Source organism: Antedon bifida, chromosome 2, assembly GCF_963402885.1.
Source record: "Antedon bifida chromosome 2, ecAntBifi1.1, whole genome shotgun sequence".
NCBI lineage: Eukaryota > Metazoa > Echinodermata > Crinoidea > Comatulida > Antedonidae > Antedon > Antedon bifida.
In genome coordinates, this window is record NC_136227.1 from 1,289,624 (window position 1) to 1,316,980 (window position 27,357).

At 32.6% G+C, this 27,357-nt stretch overlaps 2 protein-coding genes across 3 annotated transcripts; one reads left to right on the forward strand and one right to left on the reverse strand.

Moving 5' to 3' along the window:
* Window positions 1-350: 350 nt before the first annotated feature.
* LOC144835293 (aspartate dehydrogenase domain-containing protein-like) lies at window positions 351-2,511 on the reverse strand. 2 transcript variants are annotated; one of them, XM_078690370.1, is made up of 5 exons: window positions 2,355-2,511; window positions 1,915-1,998; window positions 1,537-1,657; window positions 1,243-1,400; window positions 351-930 (listed from the first exon to the last, which is right to left on the reverse strand). In XM_078690370.1, the coding sequence occupies exons 1-5, from the start codon at window positions 2,413-2,415 to the stop codon at window positions 893-895; spliced, it is 462 nt and encodes a 153-aa protein (XP_078546496.1). In that variant the 5' UTR covers window positions 2,416-2,511; the 3' UTR covers window positions 351-892. The 2 variants fall into 2 exon arrangements, with proteins under 2 accessions (XP_078546496.1, XP_078546497.1); XM_078690371.1 differs by lacking the exon at window positions 1,915-1,998.
* A 14-nt stretch (window positions 2,512-2,525) lies between these two features.
* On the forward strand, window positions 2,526-27,001 carry LOC144834753 (phosphatidylinositol 4-kinase alpha-like). The gene is made up of 38 exons (XM_078689663.1): window positions 2,526-2,691; window positions 3,153-3,278; window positions 3,582-3,675; window positions 3,910-3,995; window positions 5,557-5,629; window positions 6,888-7,318; window positions 7,637-7,799; window positions 8,211-8,405; window positions 9,142-9,514; window positions 11,407-11,502; window positions 11,846-12,032; window positions 13,926-14,029; window positions 14,478-14,688; window positions 14,964-15,072; window positions 15,252-15,388; window positions 15,923-16,210; window positions 16,862-16,986; window positions 17,374-17,539; window positions 17,880-18,074; window positions 18,185-18,277; window positions 18,610-18,769; window positions 18,894-19,021; window positions 19,208-19,763; window positions 19,933-20,153; window positions 20,321-20,502; window positions 20,816-20,948; window positions 21,222-21,401; window positions 22,005-22,125; window positions 22,511-22,640; window positions 22,882-23,025; window positions 23,341-23,503; window positions 23,784-23,888; window positions 24,132-24,257; window positions 24,346-24,466; window positions 24,676-24,835; window positions 24,939-25,028; window positions 25,383-25,466; window positions 25,691-27,001. The coding sequence occupies exons 1-38, from the start codon at window positions 2,602-2,604 to the stop codon at window positions 25,740-25,742; spliced, it is 6,198 nt and encodes a 2,065-aa protein (XP_078545789.1). The 5' UTR covers window positions 2,526-2,601; the 3' UTR covers window positions 25,743-27,001.
* Window positions 27,002-27,357: the final 356 nt, after the last annotated feature.

The window sequence follows — 27,357 nt, forward strand, 5'->3', positions numbered from 1 at the left end:
TTTATAATTAGACCTTTTATTTGTATGTAAGTTTTTTAATTATTTGATTGGGAAATTGTAATGTATTTTTGTTGTGTTTTTTTTCGTTTTCTTTAGCAGTTACCTAATTTTGTTTTACTAAATGAATATTTAAATTTAAGCATAAAAAGAGTGTTTTTCACTCTTGCATTTTTGTATATCTTTACTTTTATATGTACTTTATGTATGGAATTAAAAAAATTACAATTAAAATACAATACTGTCATCATTCATTTTAAGCTTCTTAATAACATTATGCCTTGTACTTTTTTAAAAAAGATATACCAAAATATATATAAGTATAAAATAGACATACCTGTAGGTAAAATACATTCCATAAGTCAATTTTTATTGATAATTTAATAGCATTTTGGAAGTGAATGTGATGTGTGGAGAACATATCTCATTATTTATTTAGGACTAGTATTGTTAGTACCCTGTAACAAAAATTTCACTAATAAAGTATTCATAATTAAAAGATCATAAAACAAATCAAAATGATAGAATAAAAGAATAATATTGTATTTGATGTGTGGAACATGAGATTACAAAATAATTATTAAATGAAACTTGTTCTCTATTTATAATATCTTCAATTTCAATATACTTAAAAATAGTATAATATCATATTGGAGGTGTGAACATGGAACATAAAATTTATACATAAATACATAAATATGTACTCTGTTTTTAGAAAGCTCAGCTTAATATTTTCATCAGTTTATTGACGTTCCTGCTATAGATTTCATTCATATCATCAATATGTTTGTATAACCCTGTATAAATCTGTAGATAATAAAATTGTTAAATGGTTTTATTCAAAATAAAGTTTTCTTGTAATATTTTATTTGTAATATTTTCATCATCCTATAAGTTAGCATAGATGTACACCTGCTCCCAATCCCTTTGCACCTGAAATAGAGATAAAAAATGGATTGTCAAACCTTTTTTTGTGTACATGGGTAATATTTTGGTGTGCTGGGTTGGACGCAGTGTTTCCCTATTCGCCTTTTTTTTCATACAAATATTTTTTTGGGTCATAAATTTGATGCTGGTTGTGGACCTCAGAATGGACCTTTTGTAATCACCCTTCCCTCAACCAATGGGTAGTACTTAAAAGGTAACGGCAGTTTATGTGACCGCCCCTGTTGTATGCTGTACTTTATTTAAAATAAAATTGTAGGCTACTAGTATATCATTCATACTATGTGAAATGTATCTCACCCATCATACTGCTAACAAAAGAAGCATATGTTGCCTTCCCTGTTACTGCCCCTATCTCTGCTGGGTTTTTGCGTTTGGTTGATACATGGAACACATTTCCTGTGTTACAGTCTGTCGGTCCAGTGACCTCAACCTTAACAATATGCCAATTTTTCATTCTGGAAAAAACAAAAATTACTCCGTACAATACAGGTATATCCTAATGGCTCAGTGAATTTAGTCTAGTGCACTTTAGGGTTATTTCTACAACTCTATAATTGAATTTAGTACATCTTACAACTCCTACTGGTTTACCTTGTGTCAGACACCAAGCAGCCTTGCACTTTATCAAATCCTAAGTTATGCGCAGCGATCGCTGCTGTTGCCATGGTATTGACGTTGTTTGGAGCTTTGTCGCAAAGACCACGAACAGGACCTACAAAATAAATAGCATGGTGTAGTAAATTGTTTAGTAACTGTACTAATGGTGTTGCTTACCATGTAATCGGCGACACTTAAGAAATCTGCACCGTGCGCTTCTGCGATAGATTTATGAGTTACGTCAACTATTAGGTCCGGGTATCTAAGATAGGTGAAAGGAAAAATAATAACTTAAAGCTTTAGATTATAAGATTGATAAGATACATTGAATTGATGAAATGAAAATAATAGGACATGAGTTTGAAACGTGACCTCTCAACACTTCTTCACGTCTGCACCACACGAATGCCAACTCTAGCTGATCACTTTCTTGTACAGCATTTATCAAGTACTGTCCTGGCAAAATTTAAATAATACAAAATGTATTTAGCGTTAATGTCAATAAATTTATCATCTTTATGCTAAAAAGTTTATTTTAAAAAAAATATATTTAAATTTAATATTTAGATAATGTTGGACTAGACTGTACAACAAGCTAGCTAAATTATATGATTTGCTAAGTCCTAGCAACTCTTCTCAGAGAGACACCTAGCCTACCTACCTACCTAGGGGTAGGCCTTCAACCTAGCCTAGCTACTAATTACCTTTCCTTCTTGGAGGCAGGTCAGCTTGGTCCTATCTACCAGGATTGGAGGGACAAACTAGGCAGGGCCTAGACTAACAAAATCTAAATAATATGATTAGGAATGCACCTAATTTCCCAAAGCCAATTATTCCGACACGCCTCTTTGTATTTTTCTCGTTGCTTGCCATTTTCTCACGTTTTTCTGCTTCTTTTCTAATCTAGGAAGGAGGACGAGCTGAGCTTGGGAAATACCCTTTTGAACACAAAATAAAAACAATCGCACACGTGTGTCTTAAAAGATAAATAAACGCCTACATGAAACAACCCGATAGAGGGGGCGTGACCAGAAAAACATTAAAACGATAAGCAGCAAAATGTCGGACGCCGATAATGTTTCGTTTTCAACAACTCTTCAATATTTGGCACGTTCCCTTGCTAAAATAAAACCTCCACCATGGAAAAAGGTAGGATATAATGAAGATAACGTTTGAGTAATTTATAAACCCAATTATTATATGGTTGTATTCGTTATTAACTTGAACTGGTCACCGTGAACCTAGGCCTACAGTAGGCTAGCTAGTATTAATCTGGCAGCATATTTTATGCAGAGTAGGCCAAAGTCTTCCCGGCCGGCTAAATAGAAATGTATTTAACAGGCCTAGGATCTAATTTCTGTAAGGCACTAGACGTAGCATAGTTTAGTTTAGATACTATTTAATAAGGACATTCATACACATTAATATTTTAATATAATAGATACAGTAATTACTAATATAATTTTATAATATTTATTTTTTTCAATAAAAATATTAATAAATAATAAATAAATAAATAATCTTTATTAATTTTTACTACTAGTACTAGTATTATAATTTTGTGTTTTCTCCATAATAATATTTATGTCTTATAATGTTTTAACATTTAGGTGGAGCAATTAATGAACATGTGTCCCCAGCCTGTCTCCATAGGAACAAATATTTGCCGATTAGACAGCCGAAGACAGGAAGCGGTGATCGCACTGGGGATATATTTTTTAGAATCAAATCTTCAAGTATGTTAAAATAAATAAAATGTCTTTTTGTTAATAAATTTATTATATTATTGTTGAAGTTCGAGTCCCATTATATGTATCTTTTTATGTAGCTTATATTAATTAAAATATTATATTAATTTAACATTGTGATTAATGCTTGTTTCCTACACAACAAAGTCAATCAAAAGTCAATTCAGTCAAAAAATATATTTTCTTGTATTACAAATCTTTTATTTATAGCAATACTGTGCCTATGGAACAAGCCTAAAGATTATTTTACTAGTATTTTTTACAATATTCTAACCATGGCTTTCTTTTCAGTTTAAAGATAAAATCCTACAATATTTATTGAGTTTATTGGCTGGCTTACCAAATGCATTATGGGTAGAGCAGTCAGTTCACGGTACAAACGATAGTAAGTTCATTTACTAAATGTATTGTTTCAAGTTAGAAAACTTTAATTGTGAATATTTTTATACTGTAAATACTCATTTTATCATGATTGTATTTATGTAATAAATAGCAACACATCATAATGGCAAAAGGTTTACAATGTATGTAATTCAGCAATAAAATGAAATAGTACATTTATTATACATTAATATTCATAAAATATAATTATTTATATTTTACCAATTTTATTTGACAGGGTTGCCGATGAGTGAGCAGTTTAGCTTTTGTTTGATGACATTATTGTCAGATATTGCTTGGATGGACCCCTCACTCAAGGACCAAGTAAATATTAATTACATTTTTCTATTCTGAATATTAATATAAGTAATGAATGTTTATGAGTTGAATGTGGACAATATCTTATGAGTTGGAATATTGATTTTTTTCATTCAATAAGGCAGAGTCAAGTTGAATATTAAAGGTGATTTTAACCATTATTTCGAGAAAACAGCATAGTACCATAGATTGGGTGTTTTTAACCATTATTTTGAGCATAAGTACCATGAATTGGGTTTTTTAACCATTATTTTGAGACCATATCATTTTTCCTGATTTGTCAAAATGTATTCACACACTGAACCAGATAATTCTTGTCAGCATGAACTAGTAAAGTGGGATTTAGGTAAATTTATTTTCAATCTGTCTGACTCTATCATTCCAAGTTAGTACAGTACTTACCATTTTCTTAATGCCTTTACCCCTTCGGCTGCTTTTCTAAGGTTATTATTAGCAGTTTTAAAATATATATTAACTCATTGTAAAGTATTAGTCTTGTTGCATTTATACATTAGATCAGCAATAAATATTTTAATATATGCATCATTTCGCCTCACCCAAACAAATTAAACATGACTCTTAAAATATTTTATAGATGTTCTTGATCAAATAACACAAATGATTAAAATAGCTGAGAAGTCTGCATTTTAATTTACATTTCACTAGTGTAATTTTAAATTACACACCTGCGTTAATCTATGGTTACATTTATTTTTACAACATTTGTTGTTTTATATTAAAAAAAAGTAAATTTCATGCACAAGTCATACAGTAATTATCATTAAAAGCTTATTTCAACAAACCTTCTATGATACACTTTGCGAATCTCATTTGAATAATGTATTTAACTCATGACATTTCCACGCACATTTGACATTTCCAAACATAGTACACTACTGATCCATTAGTGTACATTTGTCCTCTTCGTTTATTCAGTTTTATTTTCGTTTATTCAATAAATATTTCACACATATAAAAAAACTTAATATAATAATTATATTAACAAGTTCAATAGTAATTAAATGTTGGTTTTTTTTAGTCAAAAGCAAATAAATCACTGTCCTATCAGATAAGTAGCAATCCCCTGATACATAGTATGTGTGGAAGGTAGCCTATTAATTAAACCCTCTTCCATTTACTAGTACAGTATTATTAGCAAATGTTGAACTATAATAAATGATATTCTAATTTATTTAATAACATGGCAGGCCTAGATTTTGTTATTACTTTGTTACAGTAAATCTGTGTAATAAATTCCTATTTATTTAATTGATATATTGACACAATGAGTAAACTGAGAATACTTAAGATCTGTCCACACTATCAAACTAGTTTGACAAGTGTTATATGCCCAAATATGGTAGTGATATTGACATCATCATGTCCATATATGGGCACATCACATTGTTTTGTCACACAAAGTTTGATAGTGTAGACAGCTATGTGCTTTTGGTTGGAAAGAATACTCCGTGTAAATGATAGTTGATACACTCAATTATCTCCTTCAATTAACTACTACAAAGTTAAGGATATAATTATTATAACTAATTAAATGATTGTCTTTCAGATTATATCATCACAATTGGTTGTGTTTCAGTTAATGGCAAAGATGTGTCAACAACCAGCTGACTTACAACAAGGTATGATACGCAAACTATGTCAAAACATCTAATAAATTAAAAGAAAAAACTCACATATTTGCCTAGGCCATGTAGTATAGGAGCAAGACTGTTTGTTACAGTTCAGATTATTAGATTTAAAGGTCAGGTTTATCATACATTCTAATAATCTCTTAATTCTGTATTTGATGATTTAAGAAAAATTAATGATTTTTGTTATACATTGTAAAACATTTTTGTTTGATAATTTTAACTTTATGAATCTTCTTGTATCTTTATGTTTGAATGTCATTTGTATATTTTAGTATTGTTTTTAAGAGGGCCTCTTCAGGTCAGCTGTTACAGCTACCCTTGTAAACCAAAGTTGAATAAATAAATAAAATTGTTGTACATTTAATCAAATATATCTGATATTCATGCCTGTAGCTAAGCTTAAAAGGTTATCCATGTCAGTCTAATAACATTAAATTGATTTTTTTTATTATACAATATTAATAGTTGTACTTTATTATTCATTAAAACTTGCATAAACGCTCTAGGCTTTCTGACAATATCACCATTTCAATGTGAAATAAATCAAGATGATATCCAAGGTATAATGTTACTGAATGTTAACATACCATGTTTGTTAATGTACATTATTTTGCTTTGTAATGTCTTTAATGAGATTTTAGCATTTTAATGTTGCAGGTGAAGGGAGTCCGTCAGCTATTTCTTGCTGAAAGGCAGCATTTGAGAAAAATATTATTTTTTAGTTTTCCCTACTTAAAAAAAAAAAAAAAAAAAATTGAAAATAAATACATAATTAAAAGTGCTTAAAAGCACTTATTTATGTATTTATTTTCAATTTTTTTTGTTTTTCCAAAATCAGTAATATTTAAAAAAATGTATATAAACTTCTCTGTCACAACTTTACAGTTGCTGCTTATTTTTGGGTACTAAATGTAGGTGAAGGTTTTTATACTGCTCTTATTTTAAACTACAAATTGATTTTACACTTTTAACCAGTGTATAGTGTCTGGGTACGGTCACAATCTAAAGCTCTGTTTACACTATTAAACTAGTTTGACAAGAAAAGTGTCTTGTGCCCATATATGGTAGTGATATGACATCATCATTCCTATATATGGGCACATCACATTAAGTTTGATAGTGTAGACAGAGCTTATGACTTTAATCTTTCAACATATAATAGGAGACCAATATTTACATTTTTTTCTAATATGGAATTTTTTAATTATTTGAGATTTTTTACAATCTTTTCTCTTTGTCCTTGCAGTAAACCTGTGCAAATATGTGGTACCGTCATTCCTTGGCATTATCCGAGCATTAGGTCGATCCACTTCTGACGACACCCCGCTATTCCTCCAAATGTTCCCAGAGACCAAACCATCGCACTTCACCCCTGTTAAACACAATGTTCTGTCTCACTCGACATTTGGTACATTCCGACCAATCATCTCGGAAGCGATGGCTCGACATTTTCCAAAAGATTTCCAGTATTGCGGTTCAGTTGACATGTCACAGAACACAAAAACAGAACGCACAGAACATGAAATGAGGTGCAAAAGGTATGGGTTCGATCCTTGTACGCATCTTTTTACAAATGTGGGATCAATGTTTAGGCCAGCGGTTGTCATACATGGTGATGAGATACCAAAGTCTAAGTTAACACTTAGTATTGCTCAGTTACAGGCTGTGCTCTCAGTGGTAAGTACACAATATATAGTATAACAATTACTAAAACAAATACTTGATTTTATTTTGCTTGTATTGTTTGTCTGGAGTTGAAGAGACACGCCCTTTGGTGATAGTTGTCTTTGACAGCTCTTGTCTCTCCTCAGTGCTCCCTTTTTATGTTAATGTTTGAAAAGAATAAATAAATACAATTTAGTCAATATTCTAACAAAATAATTTAAAAAAAGATAACATTTTCAGTGAAACCACCTAAAATTCTTTTATTTGTACATCTCAAAATCAAAGTGCAATAATCAATTTGTATTCACAATATTTTTTCTTCTATTTTAGTCAAAGAAAATGATTTGCAAGGAGACCTGTCAGCAACTAGATGGCATATCTGCTCAATTTGTCCTCCAGCATGGGCCAAGGGACTTCCCCTATCAGTCATTCAGTGAGGTCGTTCACCTCTGTATTGTAGCCTTACTCAGACATTTACTACAACATCAAGAAGGTACTGTACACTATTAAGCTCTGTCTACACTATCAAACTTTATGTGACACAAAAATGTGATGTGCCCATAGCTTTTAATGTATTTTTGTGTATTTAGTTTTAATCTTCTGAATTTGTATAATATATCTTTTTTTATATTTCATGCCAGTTTCAAATGTATTTCCAATAAATATATTACTATGGACAATAAAATAATATCAGTATATAGACATGATCATGTCATATCACTACCATATTTGGGAATATCACTATCATATTTGGGCACATTACACTTTTTTTGTCAAACTAGTTTGATAGTGTAGACAGAGCTTTAGAAATATAATTGCCAAGCATAATTGCATTGCTTTCATGATGGTTGAATGCTCCATTCCTGAGTTTTCAATTGATACAGTGTATTTGTATATTTTCTAGCTTTACCAGAGACATTTACCTCCGACATCCAGTCGTTTGTAAAGGATCTCTTCACATCTGGGCAAACTGAGTTACAAGACAAGACCTATGAATCAGCTACCAAATCAGTGTGCAATTTCAACTCATTTGATCTGCTTGTTCAGTGCAATGCTGCTTGTGTTGATCTGTTAGTGTGGGCAGCGTGTGATGAAGGAGGTAAGATGCAGCTTGGTGGCTAACAGGTCTACCTGCCAATCCTAAGGTCCGGGAGTATATATGTATTTATAAATCCAAAGGCAAATTACTGAAAAAATGACAATACTGTGGGTATCAGTGACTGGATCTCAATGGAGATACAAAATAAAATAAGCAATGAAAAATTACAATGCTGTGGGTATCAGTGGCTGGATCTCAATGGAGATACAAAATAAAATAAGCACTGAAAAAATGACAATTATGCTGTGAGTATCAGTGGCTGGATCTCAATAGAGATACAAAATAAACTAGCACTAAAAAAATGACAATGCTGTGGGTATCATTGGCTGGATCTCAATGTATAAAATAAGCAAAAATCTTTTAAAAAAGTCAGAAAAATTAGCAGAGATTACGGGCAACACTAGCCCTTCATTAGTGCAAGCAATATATATATTTTTTATTCTAACAACTTATCCCTGGTTCAATATATGTTAAATGTAATGTATTTTTTAAAATTGTATTTTATACCGAGAGAATTTAGTTAAGTATAGATGTTGTATATTTTATCATTTTAAATGAGGGCCCTGTATATCAGCTGGCCTGCAGGTTCAGCTGGAAAGGTTATCCTCTCTAAATAAAGTTGAAATAAAAATATAATAAATATGATTTAAGTAATAAGTTACAATAAAAATATAATAAATACAATTTAAATAATAAAAAATGTTAAAATAAAAATATAATAAATATGGTTTTGCAGGTGCTGATAGTTTGATTGGTAGACTGACAGAAAAGTTGAACGCCGTTGCCGGTGGCAGACAACTTGTAGCACACATGCCGCTCCTAATGTGTTGCTTAGAAGGTCTTGGCACACTAGCCGAGAAATTCCAAATGTTAGCGCATGCTACAACTAGCGCTCTAAGAGACTTCCTTCTCAACCCATCAAAGGTGCTCATACGATTGTTCAAGCAATACTCGGTGTCCGCTAAAACGTCAAGTCCGCACATTCAAGTCTCCGAAGGGAGCGGTGTCAAAGTTGAACTGAATATGACCGAAATGGATGGGTACAGGCAATTAAAGACGCTAAACAACTTTGAGAAGTTAAGGGACGCGGCAATATATAACTTATGCAGGTAAGTGGTATTGGTTATATTTCAGAGAATATCTTTTCGAGAAGTTAATTTCAAAATATATAGGCCTTTCACTCATGAATAAATTCAATCTTCCTTAAATAAGAATAATTACTAGACATGAAACTCGTCACTTTGACGAGTTAGTTATCCGCACAACGACAAACGCCACGTGCACGTCATACGTTGGAATATTGCACACAGATAAAGATTATGGCATTATGACAAGAACTGAAGAATATGATATGCTGTTAGTGCTGAATTCTGTCAATTTGTGTCATATAGTATATACATGCAAAGAGTATAATCTGTATACATATTACATACAGTGTAGAATAGGTGAAATTACGGGACCCGCCATTTATTCCAATTTTTAACATGGCGACGGTATCAAAATGAAACACTTAAATAGCAATTTCTGGAGGAAATTATCTCAGGAACAACATATTAACGTGTAGAAGAAATTTGAATACGTAAAATATAGATGCGCACCCTTTTAAATGTGATGAACTATTACGCAAAATATGAAAATACGACTTTTTTTATTCAACTGGCCATATGATGACGTCACAACATCCGATTGGCAAAATGTTTACATGAATTCGTATCTACAATCCAATAGCTTCCAGAAAACGTTTTAATCGTGATTATCACATTTTATTCTTACGAGCTATTACAGATTAAAATTTACTGTAAAGATGAAATTAATGACCCACGTAATTAAAATTTTTAGGCATGATGACGTCATAAAAATTAAAATATTTTTATCTCATGCTAAAGAAAGTTGATTGACCTACACAATATATAAATTTAGGTGAAAAAGGAATACAGATAAGCGTGATGCGCTCCATTGAATGTGATGAGCAATAACGAAAGAGACAAAAATCCTATATTTTACATTCGTGTGGCCATACGATGACGTCACAATGTTTTTTTAGCCTTATCGATGCATGATCCGATATCTACAACTCATCAACTTCTAGATTTTGTAATAAAAATAAACGGTTCACGGTTTACTTTAGAAACTATGACTGTTTAAAAAAAGACATAATTTTGACGATTTTTTAAGCTTTTTCATAAAAAATGCGCACGAATTGTCTAATTCAACATGTTCGTATGGCGTTATTTAAACTGGAAAAGGTCTAAATTGTTTTCAAAATTACTAGGAAAGACTTGAAAAATATAATTCAAGAGAAAAAAATATGTTTTTAACGCTACGTGCGCACCGCGTGCGTAAAAAATTGCGCGCCCGTGGGAATTTTTGACATGCTCAAAATGACAAGAAACGCATAAAAAGTTGATTAGAAATTAATTTTGCGCATTTTGAAATTTTAAATGCGCGTGCGCGCGTAACTTCTTGTGAAACATGCCATTTTTAATCCGTAGAAAGTTTGCCCCTGATATGACTTAAATTTTGTCAAAGTGTCAATACTAAATGACTTTTGGTTTTTAATCTATAATCAATCATTGAAATTCATAAAATTGCGCGTAAGTCACGTTGCGCAACTATGACGTCATTCAAAAATAGGAGGTGCACAACTTCACGTAAATGCCCATATGTTGTCAAAGTTATGAAATGTTATGTTTACACATTTTAGAGAAACGCGACTCACAAAAAGGAAGGAAGGATCCAAGAATAATACAGAAAAAAAATATTGATCCCATACAGTAACAAGGAGTTATCCGCTCTACCAAGCGGATAACTAATTAATACTAAAAACCACTGAGTACAGAATTTAATATTTCATGTATTCTAAATACTGACTTTTATTGTTTTTGTTATGTTTCTGACAATCATAAAAAATTAACAAAGCAATTGATATATAAACATGTAGACTAAATATTTTACTTTTTTAACATAAACATATGTAACTTTGTTTTTTTTTTACTTGTAGGTCATTACAAGCTGGTCTAGAAGATGACCCAAATTGTGTGCAAGCCTTTCTAGCTGCTGTTTCCAATACGCTCTACTTGGCAGTAAACAGTGAAAAGTAATTACTACATAAATTATTTTTGTTGGAAAATGGCACAAATGTGTGGTAGAGTGCCTGTCATAGAATTCTGGGTTCATTCATTTAAAGTTGCCAGGTTTTCATTAAATACTTAAACATAAGTATCTATGTTTGTCTTCAAATCTATAAATTTCTTAGATTTTATGGAAAGACAATTTGGAACAAATAATCATTTACAATTTACACATATATAGAAAAATGAAATCATAACTATGTTTCTTAATTAGAATTAGTACACATGATATATTAAATAGGTGAATTATTGCAAAATACTAAACCATTGATTATTTATAAAATATTTTATAAAATCATTAATTTTCAGTCGTGAATCAAACCTGATATCTAACAACGCCATCTTGACTCTGGGACACGTGGCGGTCGCTCATCGTGACACGCCACGAGCGATGGAAAGCATTCAGCAAATCTTTCAGCAGCGGTTTTGTCAACCGCCCTCACAGCTTGACAATCTAATCGTAGATATGCTAGGTTCAATGGTACTGACAGGCCACGTAAGTTGTTCCCATTTTTGTTAGATTTCATGATAAATGTTCTGTCAAATATTATGTATGATGTCATCAATTTTCAAAATGTTTTTCAATTTTGTCACCAACCATTTTTTATTAACTAAAAAGTCACATTTTGAAACTTAACGAAATATCACTTTTTTCTAAATTATCAATATGCACACCTCCTGCATGACAGATTGCTTTCAATGTATAGTATTTTATATATTGGATATTATAGATATATCAGTTTATGTTTAATTAGCAAATTATGTTTAATTAGCAAATTTTTTTAAAGCACACTTTATAGTAATTTTATTTAATTATTATTTAATCTTACAAATGTTTTTATGTTAGATACCTAATGTACAGTTTTTGTCTCGGACCAAACAGACAACGTGTTCTCAAACACTAAAAATTGGTGTGTTTAAATATTCCTGTACTTTGGAACTTCTTGGGTAATCATTTAACTACAGAATAATTTAAAAAAAAAGAAATTGAAAGAAATCACTGTTTTGGTTAACTTTGGAGTGTAAAAACAATTTATAAATCCACTTTTCCATATCCACTTTCTATTCAGTTCTTTAATTCATTTGAAATGCGACGACCTTCAGTAGTAGATGTTACAGAGCGTAGAAATTCACGTAGCCAGCGCAGAGAGGTACTACAAAATAAACCGCAAACAGTTTTTAATCTTTTTGTTTTTCTAACTTTTGTATTTGCTTGTTTGCTTGGTTGGCTGTCATGATGCATCTTGCCTTGGTTTGTTTCTCTATCAGTCAAATATTATTTCAAAGAAAGATTATTCTCCAAAAATAACTTACTTTATTTTATTATAATTTACATAGCTACTCAGTTCAAAATGCCTTAACAATGTTTAACCTTGGTTTGTTTCTCTATCAGTCAAATATTATTTCAAAGAAAGTAATTTCTAAGATTATTCTCCCAAAAGTAACTTATTTCATTTTTACATACTTACTCAAAATGCCTTAAGAATGTTTAACCTTGGTTTGTTTCTCTATGAGTCAAATATTATTTCAAAGAAAGTAATTTCTAAGATTATTCTCCCAAAAGTAATTTAATTTTTACATACTTATTCAAAATGCCTTAAGAATGTTTAACAAATCACAGCAGAATAAATTGTACATGCATTTGTTGTTTTATCTTTAATTAATAATATTTTAATTTGGTTATGAGTTTTTTAAATTTTATTTTGGGGGACTTCTTTGGTACACATTCTATCAAATGTCTCAGTAGTTAATATTTTTAGTATTTTGGTGATCAATGCTTTTATAGTTTTTAAGAATTAATCATTCATTAACTTAAGTAAGTTGTTTTCATGCTTTTATATTTCATAATCTAATTTTTATAATTTTCTTGTTTAAATTGTTAACATTTATTAATTTTTTCAGCTAATAATTAAACCACTAATCAGTTCTTTTATGCTCTTTTGCTTTTGATTTTTTTCTTACATTGCATATTCACCAACATTTTATTTTTTTGTGAAATTGTAAAAATAATTACAGTAACATTAATCAAATAAATATTGACTGTTAAACTAAAGTTACTTTTCCCAATCCTAGTGCTCAATCGTGGTAGGTTATCTAGTCCAGAATAAAACAAATTATTATTATTATGAAACTATAATAATAACAAACAACGATAAATAAAATAATGGTTTAGCTCACCTTGTACCTCTGTCTACACTATCAAACTTTATGTGACAAACAAATGTGATGTGCTATGGACATGATGTTGTCATATCACTACCATATTTGGGCACATCACACTTTTTTGTCAAACTAGTTTGATAGTGTATGCAAAGCTTTAAGGACTTCTTCTAAGGAATTCTGCTAAATTGAAGCCCCCATTGATAATATATATATATATTGTATTTAGTCAGCAGTATATCAAGATGTGATGGGAATGTTTATACAGATCAGTGTAGAAGCTGGTTCTGTCACCTACTCCTCTGAAGAATCTGATAAAATACAGCGATTCAGGTAAACCATACCATAAGAAATAAATAAATGACGATACTTTTCCTATTGTATAAGCAGATATTAGTATTCTGTTCAGCAGAAAATTAATTTAACTGTCTGTGCAACGTGTGATGATGACAATACTCTTCATAATATAGTGTAATCATGCCAGGGCAGGCTCACACAAACTATGAAATCTGTATAATAGTTTTCAGCAAAATATAATTTATTTAACTGTGCAACACTACTACTAATACTATCCATATAAATATTTAATCTTTGCCATGCTTAATATTGTATCTTTTTTTCCCTTTTTTAAAATTATTATTGTTGTTAGATTTTCTTTTCATGTATCATAAGTATTGTAGGGGCCCTCATGAGACAACATTTTGCTTCTAATGAGGGTCCCAGTTATTCTTAACTGAATAAATGTGGAAATGATCGATTGATTAATATGTTTTGTTGACAGACACTGCTCTCTGTCCGTAATCAACGTGCTAGCCAACATTGCTGCCTGCTTACAAGGCGAGGCAGAGCAACAAGAATTCTTGATAAAGCTATTAGAGTTGTTTGTACAGCTAGGCCTAGAAGGGAAGCGTGCTAGTGAGAAAGCACCCACAGCAGCGAAGGCCTCAAGCAGTGCTGGAAATCTTGGTATTCTCATTCCTGTTTTAGCTATAGTAAGTCTAGGTGCCTAAGCATTTAAAATGCATACCCATGAATAGATTTAAATATCACTCTTAAGCTCTGCATACACTATCAATCTAATTTGACAAAAAAAGTGTGATGCCCAAATATGGTAGTGATATGCTTAAATATGGTAGTGATATGACACCATCATGTCCATATATGGGCACATCAGATGTTTTTGTTTGATAGTGTGGACAGAGCTTAAGCCCATAGATTGTGCATTGTATTATTATTAATTATTCAATTGTTCTTAATATTCTTTCAGCTTCTGCGTCGTCTGCCGCTGATCCAAGACCCAAAACAGAGGTTAAGTAAACTGTTCCGTGACTTCTGGTTGTATTGTGTTGTCATGGGATTCGCTGCAGAAGAGTCAGGTAATTATTTATTCATATTTATTTAACTGTTAATAAATATATAGGATGATTTGGGCTGTCTAATAGATAGACACGCCCTTTGGCAATAGTGCTCCTTTTTTATGTTTTACTGAAAGCAATAAATAAATTGATCACATTTTTTGAGTATATATAAATTAGTGTGTGAATATTTTCCATAGCATTATGGCCAAGTGAATGGTATGAGGGAGTGTGTGAGATAGCCATCAAGTCTCCTCTTCTGACATCCAGTGAAGGAGAACATCTTAGCTCAGAACTGCAGTACAACTCAGCTCTTAGAAATGACAGTATGTCTTATGTAAGTCACAACAGTCTTTACAGTATCTCTATCAAAATTAATATAATAATAATAATAATAATAATAATAATAATAATAATAATGATAATAATAACAGGATTTTTATAGCACACATACCACTCAAGAGTGCTCAAGGCGCATAAGCATTTGATTTGCGACGGTCTACAAGGTACCCATATTACCCATATTATGATGTTAGTTGTCAACTGGACCAAAACTAAACAGGTGTTGAGGAATCGAGTTATTAGCAATAAGGTCCAAATGTCCCAGCATGCGCATAAAGAGTTCCTATTATAAATATTACAGATCTTATAAACCAAAATTGTCCTTGGATTGTAAAGTCAAACTTTAAATCAAACTTTATGTGACAAAAAAATGTGATGTGCCCATATATGGACACGATGATGTCATATCCCTACCATATTTGGGCAAATCACAATTTTTTGTCAGTATAGTTTGATGATGTAGACTTTTTTAATACTTTTTTCTTAATTATCAGTATGATAAATGTTTTTTTGTAATCTATTTCTGCAGGCTGAACTGAATGAATTCCGTCAGACCATCATCACTCATCTTGAGTTCCCTGCTGAAGTCATCCCTATCATCAACAAACTAAGCTTTGCCCAGTGTTGCTACTTGCTGTCCGTCTTTCGACTTGAAACCTTAAGAGTGATGCACACCGGAGATGAGTGCACATTCCGTGTGATGTTTGAGTACCTGCAGGATAAAGCCATCTGGAAGGACAAGGCTGGCATGTGGCAGTGTTTATTAGCCGTTTCAGATCAAGTTTTCAAAATCTATATTGACAAAATGGCAAATATGGTAAGACCACCTAAATAAACAAACTACATATGTGTACTTTTTAAATGGAATTGATTCTGAGAAGGGCTGTTTTATTTTTTATTTATATTAATTGTTGTATTAATTATTATTATTATTATTAGTACAAATAATTTTTAAAATCCAACTAATTATTTGAATAAATGTTAATAGTTAGGGCTTGTTAGCAATTTTTTCACAAATCTAGGAAAAACTTACCAAGAGCTTTCTTCGCCAAAGTGTTTAGAAACATGTCTACTAACATATATCAATTAGTTCCAACTTAACTCCTAGAGGAAAATCTTTGGCAGTCATTATTTAAAATGGCCATCAAAATTTCCTATTTTTGTGAAAAATTTGCTAACAAGCCCTAACTGTAATGATAATAATTAATAATAAACAAATTAATATAAATAAACATTAAACAAATTTCCTAGATTTGTGAAAAAAAACAAGCTCTAACTATTAACATTTATTTAATTAATTAGTTGGATTTTGTTAAATATTTTACTTTTTTCAGGTTTATAATGTGCAATGTGTGATGTTTGGAAGGTGATTTCTAACCAACATTGCCTTTCCAAAAAAAGCAGGCATCTTGTGTTTGTAACTTGTATTAATATTATTATTAAATTGTTTAATGAATTCTGTATTCAGGAGAAAACATCAATGAGAGAACAACGCCTGCAGGTACATGCTCAGTTCCTGCTGATGAAGTTCAACCATGTTATGAAGCAGATCAGAAAAGTTGCCGATAAATACTTATCTAGGCTAGTCGACAAGTGAGTTTTTGCATACTGCCTTCTCTGCACTAGGCCTACTCAATTGGACCAGTTCAATGCTACACTGGCTACACCCTGGCATAATAATTATAACCCTCTCTTAAGCTCTGTCTACACTATCAAACTTGATGTGTCACATAAAGTTTGATAGTCTAAACAGAGCTTTACACTAGGCCTGCTCTTCCACAAGTATAGACCAACAATGTATAGATGTAGGTGGTGAAACTATAATGTATTTCACAAAATAACAATATAAGATACCTTATAGTATATATTTTTTCCTGGAATGTTCCATATTCTGTAGAGGTAGGTATCTCAGTCATATCATCAAAATTGTTTATGTAGCTTTATGTCATACCATTATTATTATATTCACTGTTTTCTCAGGTTTCCTTTTCTATTATGGAATGGTACAGTATTGTACACAATGGTAGATATCCTACAGCTGTTGTCAAAGTCTTTAGATAGGAGTAACACACAGGAGGCAGTTGAGCTAGATGTTCCTAACAGTCCATACAAACTGATGGTTATGGACACACGAGAAGCTAGAGAGGTAGGTCATTCAATCAAATAGGCTTTTCTAGATTCTTTTATAATTTACATTTTTTTAATGTCATTTCCATATACAATAGTACAATATACTTAGACATTATGTTGATCTTACTTCTAATAGAATTGATAAAAAATTAACATTCTTGTTCAACAACATTCAATGCCCTAATATTAGCTGGATTGAACCCTGTTTTTTATGAGAGATAGTTGACCAGATACGTTTTCAGTAAACTTTTAGAATTCTAGAAGATTATATCTTTTAACTTGCATCTTGAGATCAAACAAAAAGTTCTGGAGAAAAACATTGAAGAGTTTTTATTCTAATTTATCCCCCAACTTAGACAATCCTGCAGGATTTTTCAGCTCGTTGTGGAGGCATTTTCCAAGAAGCGGTCAAGTGGGCGCCCTCAATCACTCGTTCACTTCTCCAGCAATATCAGATGACGTTAGAAAATTCCGATGGCCTCTCACAGCACAGCGGTCTTGAATTAGCTACAGAGTCGGCTCTGCAGTTTGCTGGTCCCAATGTCAGTTCGGTGAGTTTATTACATTCATGTGTATTGATATATTTATAATATTTTGAAAAATGAAATTTGAAAATGAAATTAGAAATTATTGTTTCATCCTTTTTATTTCTATTTTTCAGTCAACATTCTCTCCAGAAAAACGCATAAATACAAAAACAGATTCATCAAACTTTGTCTCTACGATGAGTTTAAGAAGTCGCTTTGCTGGAGAGGTAAGTTTAATTTATTTTATTCAGAGTGCTATTTATATTTCAACTTTATTTATAGCTATAACCCTTCCAGAATATAATGGGCACTCTTATGCTCTGTCTACACTATCAAACTAGTTTGACAAAAAAGTGTGATGTGTCCAAATATGGTAGTGATATGACATCATCATGTCCATATAATAATAATAATACGAATTTGTAATGCGCCAATTCCAGCAGAAGTGATCAAAGTGATATATGCGCACATCACATTTTTTGATACTGTAGTGTAGTTAGAGCTTTTAGGGATGTAAGTTGTGTAAAAAAAAATGATTTTTCTCATATGTAATTTATAGGTGGCAGGCATGAAAGCCATTTACTCAGAGGCAGGCCCAGGAGGTTTGTCCCTTGCCAACGTACTAGACAACCAACTAAAGAAAGTCAGCACTAAGGGCCTAGAAGAAAGATTTACCAACAGCATGTTTAGAGTCTGCGCACTCCTCATATCAACAACTGGTATGTGTCGGATTAAATTTGTTTATTTTGACTTATTTACTTTAACAATTGATGTGTATCATTGATATTTCCTGTTATTATTTGAATGGTATTTGAGTAGTATGTTTGTGTTTGTGTATTTCAGAATTAGATCGTATGTTACTACATAGCCTGTGTTGGGAACCTGTCAAGCTATTCACTGGGCATGCTCTAGAGACAGCAGTTGCATGCTGGGATTGGTTATTGGCAGCCCGTCCAGATTTTGAACTTCAGGTATTGTTAAGTTTTTTATCGGAAATCAAATCTGTCTGTAGGTAATGAATTGAAAATATGAATATTAAATCATTTTGAAAATTTTTAAGGAATTATATATTATAAGGCAAAATTAATTAATTAGTTGTAGATTATTACTAATTTTTTATTAAAAATTTACGCATACAATTATTTTGTTGTGTCTAGTTTCTGCGAGAAATGTCAGCAGCATGGCAGTTTACAATTGACCAGAAACTGGGGTTGTTTTCAGTTGAAGAGGAGCTACAAAGTCCTCTTGTTTGTACCACTACCCCTCCTCCACCAAACACGCCCCCTAATGTAGCCCCTCATCAGATATGGACTCACTTTCTTGTTCTCCAATTTGAAAGCATTCGTTACTCAAACATTGATGAGATAGAAATATTTGCTAGACTGTTGACTAAATCGCTCTCACTGACAATTGGAGGACGAAAGCAGGGTATAATGTCACGGCACATTGCTACGTTATGTCCACGTTTCCGATTACTGAATCTCGGGATGTGCTTGCTGCAAGGAGATACGCTACCCACAAGTATTTCAAAGAACGCGCTTAGAGAGCGTATTTATGCTACCGCGTTTGATTACTTCAGTGTGGCACCGATGTGTCCGACTCAGCTGCCGTCTGAGTTGAGAGACGATATCATGGTGTTGTTTAAGTTCTGGTCTTATATGCAGTCAGAGAGGAAGCACCTAAAAGCAGGAGCTGCCATTGGCATCGGTTTTGGTATGTATGTATGTATAAATATTGTAGTATGGTCTCAGCCACTTCCATTGGGAGACCAGTCTTTGACTGACGAGAAAAAATTTGTTTTTGTTTATATTTTTATTTTTTTTATTCTATGTTGACCATGAACAGAAAACTTTTTAATTATGATTATTTATAATCATTTTAGAAGCCCCAGATGCTGGTAGTTTAGCAACCATGTCAGTTGACCTGAGAGCAACTGTTGATCGAACAGCTACGCAAGGATCCGGTTGGATGAACACTATGCCGCTGGCAAGCAATGTATCAGTTATTTCGAAGCGCTCAACTGGAACAAGAAAGGGGAATGAGACAGTAGAAAAATTAGCAAAGCAGTACATAAAACGACGCAACTTGATTTTGTCTTTATTGGTATGTATTTTTTATAAATAATAATGAACAATAATAAAAGATAATAAATGTGTAAAATACCCTGATCACTTTATTTAGTGAACTATGATGTACTTCCAAAATATTTTTATTCTCTGTTATTATTCAATTATTCAAACTGTTCGTAACTATTGACCTCTGACCTTTAGGCGTGCGAATGTGAACGACTGCTAACGTGGTACAACCCATTAGACATGCCAGATCAGAAACTAGAGGGAGAAGAGAACATTGCAAACTGGCGATCACAGCAAGTAGGAGACAAGGCAATGCGTGAAACTGTACGACTGGCCTGGTCTGTGTCACCGTATGTTGCACTACAATTACCAGCAAGGTGAGTTTTTGATTCAATAAAGCTCTGTCTACACTATCAAACTAGTTTGACAAAAAGTGTGATGTGCCAAAGTATTGTAGTGATATGCCCAAATATAGTAGTGATATGACATCATCATGTCCACATATGCACATCACATAAAGTTTGATAGTGTGGACAGAGCTTTAGGATGAATACAAACTGAAGATTATATTTAAGAACAGGCTTTAAATTAAACCTAGTTTTTAGTCATTACAGCTACATTCCCTTTATTTTTTTATTAGCCATAACATAACATAAAATCAATGGTTGACACACAATTGAATCTCATTAGGTTCAAGAAGGCTGAAGCTATTGTAAGAGAAGTGATTCGATTGGTTCGTTTAGAGCCATTGTCAGTTTCTGATGATCCTAGTGCACTCCAGTACCTTGTTACTGTGAGTTCTGTTAATGCAGATGCATCTGAGGTTTGTATTATCAATTGTACTTTTACATTAAAACCATTTTGAATTGTATTTTCGATACAAAGGATTTAATAAAAATGTCTCTGTAAATTTATAAATTCATTTTTGCACACGTGTTATACCTATGTTCTTGGAAAACTTTATGATGTCACACGTCCTGCCACCTCAATTTAAAGAGCATATATTTCAACAAATGATTGGTTACTCACTCAAATTACATTTTGCATGGTTTTTTTTTAGAATATATTTTGTAAATTTAAATGTTTTATTTTGCAGTTGAACCACATCTTAAATTGGGCGAGTGTGTCTCCAATTACAGCTCTTTCCTTTTTCTCGCGTCAGTACGACCCGCACCCCTTAACAGCACAATACGCAAACAGAGTTTTGGAAGAATATCCGGTGGAGTCACTCCTATTCTATACACCTCAGCTTGTTCAGGCTGTTAGATATGATAGAGTAAGTCAATTGAATTTAATCTGGACAGTACAGACAAAAAGATGTTGTCACACATGCATGACCAGGGAGACCTGATAACGTTCAATGAAACTAAGAACTACTCCATATTGTGTGCTAAATATACACGTTTCAATATCTAATAAGACAACATTTCTGAGTTTCAGTATATGAAGCGAAACAAATAGATAGATAAAAGTGGTTTCTTTAGACCATTTATTCTAAGTTATCAAAGCTATAGCGAGTTAAGGCAGGGGCGCCGTTTACCGTACCTAAAGAGCCAACAACATCGGCAAGGGTTCGAGGCCGACTCGCTCCTAGTTCTGGTGGTGGAACAAGTCTTCTCGGATAAGGACTATAAACCGTAGATCCAGTGTACACAGTTATAACCTGTGTGCACTTTAAAGAACCCAGTTCATTATTCGAAAAGAGTAGGGGGTTACACCGGTGCACTGGTTCACAAAATAACCCCTGTATCAGGGGGATTACCACCTCTCTGATAGGACAGTGATTAATTCACTATTGTTAATCCTTGGCCACATTGCCTAAAGACATAAAATAAAAAAAATAAATAAATAAATTCAGAATGTAATAATTATTTTTTAGTTTGGATATGTGACAGAATTACTTCTACACCTTGCTAGCAAATCGCAGCTACTCGCTCATCAACTTATCTGGAACATGAAGACTAATATCTATGTAGATGAAGAAGGAAAAAACAGAGATGGTAAGTACAGTACTTAGACTGCTAAGTAATATTTTTATCTGTTTGAGATTTTAACTTTATGAATCCTCTATATCTTTATGTCGTCTGTATATTCGTCTGTATATTTTGTATTGTCTTCAAGTCAGCTGCTTTGGTACCGCTGTTAAGCTCTGTCTACACTATCAAACTAGTTTGACAAAAAAGTGTGATGTGCGCCAATATGGTAGTGATATGCCCAAATATGGTAGTGATATGACATCATGTCCATATATGAGCACATCACATTTTTTGTCACATAAAGTTTGATAGTGTAGACAGAGCTTTAGAGCTACCCAACAAAGTTGAATAAATAAAATAAATACATTATAAAGAATAATCACTTCAATTATTCTTGTTATTTATTTAGGTGAGTTTGCCGACCAACTTGAGCTGATAATAAACACCATTCTAAGCAACCTTTCTGGGCCAGCAAAATCATTCTACGAAAGAGAATTTGAATTTTTTGGTAAAATTACTGCGATATCTGGAGAAATCAGGTAAGCTGTTATACCGTTTTTTACGAAACTGCGTATAAAGTTCTGTCTACACTATCAAACTTTATGTGACAACAAAATGTGATGTGCCCATATATGAACACGGTGGTGTCATATTACTACCATATTTGGGTACATCACCCTTTTTTTGTCCAACTATTTTGATAGTTTAGAACATTATTTTTTAGTCAATATATGTCAATATTATTTTGTAGTGATACAGTGTTATATTGTCTATTTACAGGCCATTCCCTAAAGGCCAAGAAAGGAAGGATGCTTGTTTAAAAGCCTTAGCTCGTATTGAACTGCAATCAGGGTGCTATCTACCAAGTAATCCTGAGGCTGTGGTGCTAGCTATAGATCACAAATCTGGAACACCAATGCAGAGGTAAGGTTCCATGTATATGTAATTGCCCCATGAGGGATAAATAAAGATATATACTGATACTGAGATTAATTGGCCTCATTCCTACACTTGCAATGCAGAGGTAATGCATCAGCAAAAGTAATGGGCCTAATGGCATATTCCCTTCACTCTTCCAATATAAAAGTTGCATTATCAACTCCACCCTTCTTCCTTGTCTATCCAATGTTATCTATCTTTGTTTTTATTCCATTGCTTTGTATTAAAGTTCATTGAACCCATTTCCTGATTGAATTCATTTCAAGTCAAACTTGTTTTTTTTACTTTTGCGCCATTTAGTGCAGCAAAAGCACCCTTCCTAGCCAGATTTACAGTGCAACAATGCGGGGTAAAAGAACTTGAAGAGATTGGAATGGAAGGTGAGATATCAGAAGACAAGAAGAAAGCTGAACAAACTCAAGTACAAGCTGTTATATTCAAAGTTGGTGATGATGTCAGACAGGTCAGTCAGTCGAATTGTTTGTGTAATAATGTTTATTAAGTTTTGTTCCCACTAGAGACGCAAAACAAGGACATAGACATAAGTGAGTTGACCAATAAAGAGTGACAGTTGGTATATTCCATCACTGATTGGTTGTGTTATGTTCTTCTGTTGTGTTTCTAGTGGGAACCAACCAATAGCCTTCGCCTCTCATTTAATTTGAAGCAAAATATATCTTTAAAATATCCATATTTCTATTTCTTCTGTGGTGTTTAATATGTATGTTTTATTTTTCTTTTAGGACATGTTGGCATTACAAGTAATTGGATTATTCAAGAATATATTTCAGCAAGTTGGACTTGACCTTTACCTTGTGCCCTACAAGGTCGTTGCTACGTCACCTGGGGTATTATATTTTTTTCCAGTTTTGTTGGTGCTATCTGCATAAAAGCAAACTTAAAGTTCTGTCTACACTATCAGACTAGTTTGACAAAATATGATATGTCCAATTATGGTAGTGATATGACATCATCATGTCCACATCAAGTATTATGTTTTTTATAAGTCACTGAAAATGCAATCCAGTCAAAAGAAAGAATAAATAAAATAAATAAATAATTATCATATGTATTTTATTGTTATTTGTTAGTGTGGTGTGATTCAGTGTGTACCAGACTGTAAGTCACGTGACCAACTTGGAAGACAAACGGACATTGGCATGTATGAATACTTTAGAACCAAATATGGTGATGAGAAGACCCCAGCATTTCAGAAGGTCAGAGGTCATGCTATTGAGCTAATAATCAGAGATTTGTGAATGAACACTGTATTGCAATGTATTAACTGTTTTCTTTTTTTTGTAGGCTCGTAAAAACTTTGTTCAGAGTATGGTGGCGTACAGTATCATTGGATTTCTTCTGCAAATCAAAGATCGTCACAATGGGAACATCATGTTGGATTCTGTTGGACATATTATACATATAGGTAAAAAATAAAATTTCTAGTCAGGGCTAGTAATGGTGAAATTATGTGCTGAACTAAACTTAGTGTTCTATCTTTTGCATTGTAAATTAAAAAATTTAAAAAGTGGGTGGGGAAAACCCCTTGTAACTTTATCTGTTTATCAGGTATATCTTAACCATGGGGTATAAAACCATAATTAATTGTACCAATAAACTGTAACTTTTTTTCAGATTTTGGATTCATGTTTGAGAGTTCACCAGGAGGCAACTTAGGCTGGGAGGCTGATATAAAACTAACAGAAGAGATGCTGATGATAATGGGCGGTAAGATTGAGAGCGCCCCCTTTAAGTGGTTTATGGAGTTGTGCGTTCAAGCATATCTCGCTGTCAGGTAATTGTTTTCTTAATTTTTTTTATAAATTGCCTTTTGTTAAAATACTGAGAAAGCTCTAAAAATTCACAGAAAACTCATTTCTTTTCTTTGTTGTTTGTAGACCTTATCAAGAAGAGATTATATCTCTTGTAGCCCTTATGTTGGATACTGGTCTACCATGTTTCAGAGGCCAGACTCTTAAATTACTTAGGTGAGTATGAACATAATGCATCATTTGTAGCAGGGTCCTAGTCGGTTACCAATAAGTCTAAAGACACACTCTTAGATCAGTATAGGAGGCAGTATACTAGTTATTAGGGAGCTTTTGACCGACGTCATGTTACTTCATTGTGCGCATGTAGGAATATTGAGACGTGCGTCCTCGCTCCTCACCTCGACACATGTTTAATGGTTTCTAGGTTCACACGATGACCAATGACCTGACCTAAATTTGTACTCGCAACACAAATAAAAATCTCCCTATTCATATACATAGCATACAACTGTAAGTTGGTTTCTCTTTGTCTTGTATCACTCACAAATAATTATTTTATTTTTAATTTAGTTCACGATTTTCTCCAAATCTGAGTGAGCGTGAAGCTGCCAACTACATCCTGAAAGTAGTCAAGGATTCTACTGGAAATGTTAGGTAAGTTTATGTCAGAATATTGATTACCAACATATCTAATGGAGAATTTAAAAAAACCATTACAGTACTTGCTAACACATGCTTACATAAACCCAGCAAGGTTTAATACCGTACATGTTATACTACAAGCAAAGCTTGGCCTAGTTTTTAATTTTCTATGATGTTGTTATTGAATGGTTACAATGAAATCCGACAGCTACATAGTTTTCTTTTTCTAATTCTAGGACACGGACATATGACATGATCCAGTATTATCAAAACCAAATTCCTTACTGATTCAACAACCAGTTTGTCTGCCAGTTGGCTCGTGGCGGGCTGACAGTACAATTCCATCCATTTACCTATGATCAGTTCCCTAACTGCAGCAGCGGTGTTACTGTGCTACTTCTCTGCAGCACCAGCTTGTGGTTTGTTTGTTTTAGATTACAGTAGCCACATGTGCTTTTGCCATAATGTTTTCATCAATGTATTCTGGTAAACTACAGATTTAACAGAATCAACATATTCCTACTATGTTTTTGATTCATGCAATGTAATGGATGCTAATTTGTGAAATATGTGGTCCGGCCCGAGATGTAAATTGTGATGTTTCTTTGTTTATGTAAATTTAGACGTCCCTGGATGCACAAATGGCCTTGGTTTTGTTCATGCCTTCTATATCTCTACTAGAATAGGAGGCACCCAAGTTGAAGTCACTGGATTTAAAATGAAAAGGTCCCTGGATGTATAAGTGTGAGGTCTCTGAATGTATAAGTCTGAGGTCCCTGGATGTATAAGTCTGAGGTCCCTGGATGTAAAATGATAAGGTCCCTGGATGTATAAGTGTGAGGTCCCTGGATGTAAAATGATAAAGTCCCTGGATGTAAAATGATAAAGTCCCTGGATGTATAAGTGTAAGGTCCCTGGATGTATAATTGTGAGGTCCCTGGATGTTTATTGTATAATGTGTATTCTTTGATTTCTCACTTCCAAAATATCAAACTTTAGGTGCTAGGCTCCTAATTCTTCCATTAGATTAAGACCGTACTTAATTATATCAGGATATATTGTATTGTAGCATTAAAACTTTAATTTGCTTTTCAATTATAAGATTTAGTAGAAAGAATGCTATTGTAATCAATTAGTTTGGGCCAATTCACTTAAAGACCAAATAGCTTACTATATTATTAATGTTTATTATTAGTAATAGTAATTTTATTTTTTATAATGCAATAATGAGGAAAGAAAGTTTAAGTAGATATATATTGAATATGAGTCATTTAAAAATAATTATATTTAGCGAATAACATAGTTATATCTGTGTTTTCGCAAGATTGTTTATGGTATAGCTATCAAAATTGATTTTCCATTCCCTGTAAACTATGGTGATAGATAAGTTGTTTGTGGTGTCCTTTGAATTGTACAGTCGCAAAAATGGTCTAGACATGACAGTTAGTAGTTTAAAGACATATATATAAAAAATATTTGTCACTATTTTCAATTCCTGGATCCGCCATTGAATGTAACTCTACATCATAGAGGTATTATGTATGTAGCTGCTTGTTCATGTTATTACCTCCGCCAAGGAGGTTATATTTAGTAATATTTTACATTGTAAATTACTGTACAGTTATATGCAAACGTTTGTGCAATAAATGGGATAGATCTGTGTTTATATTAGCTAGAGGGTCTGGTGTACTCTGGTAATATTACTTCATAGGTATAGCACTATAAATAAGGTAAATAAGTAATAAATTCACTAAAGTTTATCTTTTAAATAGTTTAGTTGTATAGAGCATTGAAAACATTTGATTTTGAATCCCATTGTGGATGTTAATCACATTAAAAGCTGTTAAATTTTAATCATTATTTGACTGTTATGATGATTTCTATATAGTTATACTAGATAATG